Source organism: Phaethon lepturus, unplaced genomic scaffold (assembly GCF_000687285.1).
Source record: "Phaethon lepturus isolate BGI_N335 unplaced genomic scaffold, ASM68728v1 scaffold13573, whole genome shotgun sequence".
Lineage (NCBI taxonomy): Eukaryota > Metazoa > Chordata > Aves > Phaethontiformes > Phaethontidae > Phaethon > Phaethon lepturus.
The window spans coordinates 25,663-28,787 of NW_010531348.1; the positions used below are offsets into that span (position 1 = coordinate 25,663).

At 47.8% G+C, this 3,125-nt stretch overlaps 1 protein-coding gene across 1 annotated transcript in view; it reads right to left on the reverse strand.

Annotated features, from left to right (window-relative positions):
• The window catches only part of CORO2A (coronin, actin binding protein, 2A), a 19,595-nt gene extending 17,002 nt beyond the window's left edge, over positions 1–2,593 (reverse strand). Inside the window, exon 1 of the mRNA XM_010284532.1 lies at positions 2,393–2,593. Within this exon, the coding sequence (XP_010282834.1) occupies positions 2,393–2,593 (201 nt within the window). The remainder of the gene's footprint in view (positions 1–2,392) is intronic.
• Positions 2,594–3,125: the final 532 nt, after the last annotated feature.

The following is a 3,125-nucleotide window of genomic DNA, read 5'->3' on the forward strand; positions in this document are numbered from 1 at the left end:
CCGCACCCCCAGGCTCTCAGAGAGGAAGAATGGTGCAGAAGGCAAGAAGTGGTATTTATTCAAGAAGAGACAGATGAGAGAGCTTGGTGTCCATGACTCAGGGAGAGAGGAGCACAACAAACAAGCAAGGAGGCACAGTTAAACGGAACAAGGTTGAGCTTACATTCGAGTACATCATGAGGCAGGCAGTCCCTCCAGTAGCACATGCCCAGGCTCTCAGAGAGGAAGAATGGTGCAGAAGGCAAGAAGTGGTATTTATTCAAGAAGAGACAGATGAGAGAGCTTGGTGTCCATGACTCAGGGAGAGAGGAGCACAACAAACAAGCAAGGAGGCACAGTTAAACGGAACAAGGTTGAGCTTACATTCGAGTACATCATGAGGCAGGCAGTCCCTCCAGTAGCACATGGAGAATGAACTCAAAAAAGCACGGGAAGACAAAAGCAGCTCCCCAGGCTTGTTGTGCATCCTCCTCAGAAGGTGCAGCCCTTCCTGTCCCAGCTACCGTCTGCCACTTTGGCTAAACGTGACATCATGGCTCTTGGGCTTTTCCTCCACACTGTGCCATGGGATGTGGCTGCTCTCTGTGAATCCAGTCAAAAGTAACCACGGCCACAAATACCACCACAAGCACAAGTCAAAAGGTGCCACTTTTCAACAGGTGTCACCTGTTTTGAAGTATATCATGAAAAAAAGCAACCAGAATCACAGCCCCCAGACTCATGGAACCCCTTTCTGTGGGTGGCTGAGGCCACTTTTCCCCACAGCATGGGTCAGGAACAGGTATTCGGAGAACAGCTGTATGAAGTGCAGCATGTACAGATCCTTCCCCTGATTCACCACTAAAGGTCAACCCACAAGGGACTTTATGAACTAAGGGACCTGCATCTGAAAAAATACAGTTCATAAACCAACCCCTCTCCGTAACTCCATCTGGTTTGAACTCCTTAATTCTTCCAGGCTCATCTGGAGCAGTGAGCTCCATATCTGAAGTGCAGGAGCATTCACATCTGCTGCTAATGGTCTGCTCCCTGGACTCCAGGATCGCCTTCACCACACAAATCGAGAAGAATTGCTCCTTATGTTTCTTCCCCAGGCTTTCACAGTTTTATTTATCTCACTCATTTGTCTTTTTTCCCAGACTGATTGAGGCCTAACCCACAAAGTCTTCCCTTACATGAAAGCAATTTCATATTTTCACTGACGTACTTTAATTATCCTTTTCTGTATCTTCTAGTTCTACCATGCCTTTGACTTCTGCAAGCAGTATTTCAGATCTGGGTGGAGTATCTGAGCAGGTGTTAAGAATGGAAGACTTGCTACTAAAGATTAGCCAAGCTGAGAAGAGGTGAGAAGACAGAAGAATTAATAGTAAGCAGTGCAAGCACCTTCAGCTCATTTTGCCAACACTTTGAGGGATGTGTCCCACCCTACGTTCCCCAGTCACCAGCTGCCTGCTTATAGATGCAGCTCTGTGATAAAGACAAGTTCTTCAGCCTCAACAGATCATGGTCGAGGGTGCAGAAGTGACTCAGTCAAGAAAAACAGGGTAGTGGTTAATTTTAGAAGGACTGTCTCTGAAGAGCACCAGCAGTGAAGGAGCTGAATAAACAAAGTCTAGAAGGGCCGGGAACTGTGCTAGGTTCTTCAAGCATAGCCAGTTCACTTTCAACCTTAGCAAATATATATTGAAAAAGTGGCATTACAATAACAACATCAATTAACTTTTAATTAAAGGCTGAACTTTTGCCTTTCATCTGTTCTACTCTGATTCCAGAGCACTCATAATCTCACATTGAAGTTAATCCACATTAGTGCACGCCTAATTTTTCTGAAGCCATAAACATCAGACAGCCAGCTTCTCCCTCTCATCAGATCCCTAAGTCATCAGAACCCATAAACATGGGATTTGTTTCTGAAAGGGAAGTTTTTCCAGCATCAGTGCTTGAAGCTTAAGGGCTTTATTGCCTGATAACCATGTCTCCATTCTTTCACAAAGGAGAAGGTAGAGCAAAATGTACCATTTTGTCCTTTGGCCACAGCTAAAGCCATGTCACTAAAGCACCTTTCAGTTTTTGCCTTCTGTATTCACTAACTGCTTTTTTATTTGCAATTTCTCCTAGGAGACAAACATCTGAACAGCACAGTTAGGCAAATGAGAGATGAAATTAAGGAAGGTGTTAAAAAACTGCAAGCAGCAATGTAAGACATGTAACTACGACATGTAACTACACACATCCCAGGAATCACCTGCCAGGGCAGCTGGGGCCCCTTCCGTCATTGTGCAATTAGGGCACTGAATACCCTTTTTGTGAACTAGCTCCCTAGAAAGCCCGGCCCTCTTCCAGCCTCTTGACGCGCTTGCGAAAGCCAGCTCGCCTCGGCAGAGCTCACCTGGTGGATGGGAATGACAAGGAAGGCCCCTCCGCCTGCGCACTCGGTCACCACCGCAATGAAGTGGGGGTTCACGGCACAGAAGTGGTTGTCATGGACATTGCGGGTGATGGGGACGCAGTCGTAGCACTTCTCCTTGCTGGCTGCTTTGCCGTACACGTGGCGGAACTTGGAGCTGCGGTACTGTGGGTGCCACGACATCTGCAAGGGAAGAAACACAATGCCCCGTGACCTAAGAACTGGCTTCCTGGCAAGGCTTGCAGACCCCACTCCCCTCTCCCCACCACAGGCTCACCCTCCCCATTTGGGCTCCTTGCACTGACCCTCAGCCAGCAAGCAGCAGCCACGTTTTTCTCTGCTGGTCTTCACCCCTTTGACATGACCCGTCTCTGCACCAGTTGCACATCTCTGATGGAAAGAGGAGAGCGCAGGGGGGAAAAGACAGCTGTCTCCATCACCAGCCCGCTGGGCTGTGCATGCATCAGCAGTCCCTATCGCTGGCACAGGGCCACATGGCAGCAAGTATTAAGAGGAGATGCATCCTGTTTGCACAGATCTCAGGCAGCATGAAAGATACACCTTGGGTGAGGAAAGCCTAAAATACGGTGAGTAAACGAGCCAGTCTGGATGCATGTTTCGTTTTGCTCTCAGGTGGTATAGGGCCAAAAACTAGTCTAAATTTTGCTCACATGAAGGGAAAAAAGAGGTTTGACAGATCATAGGAATAGTCACC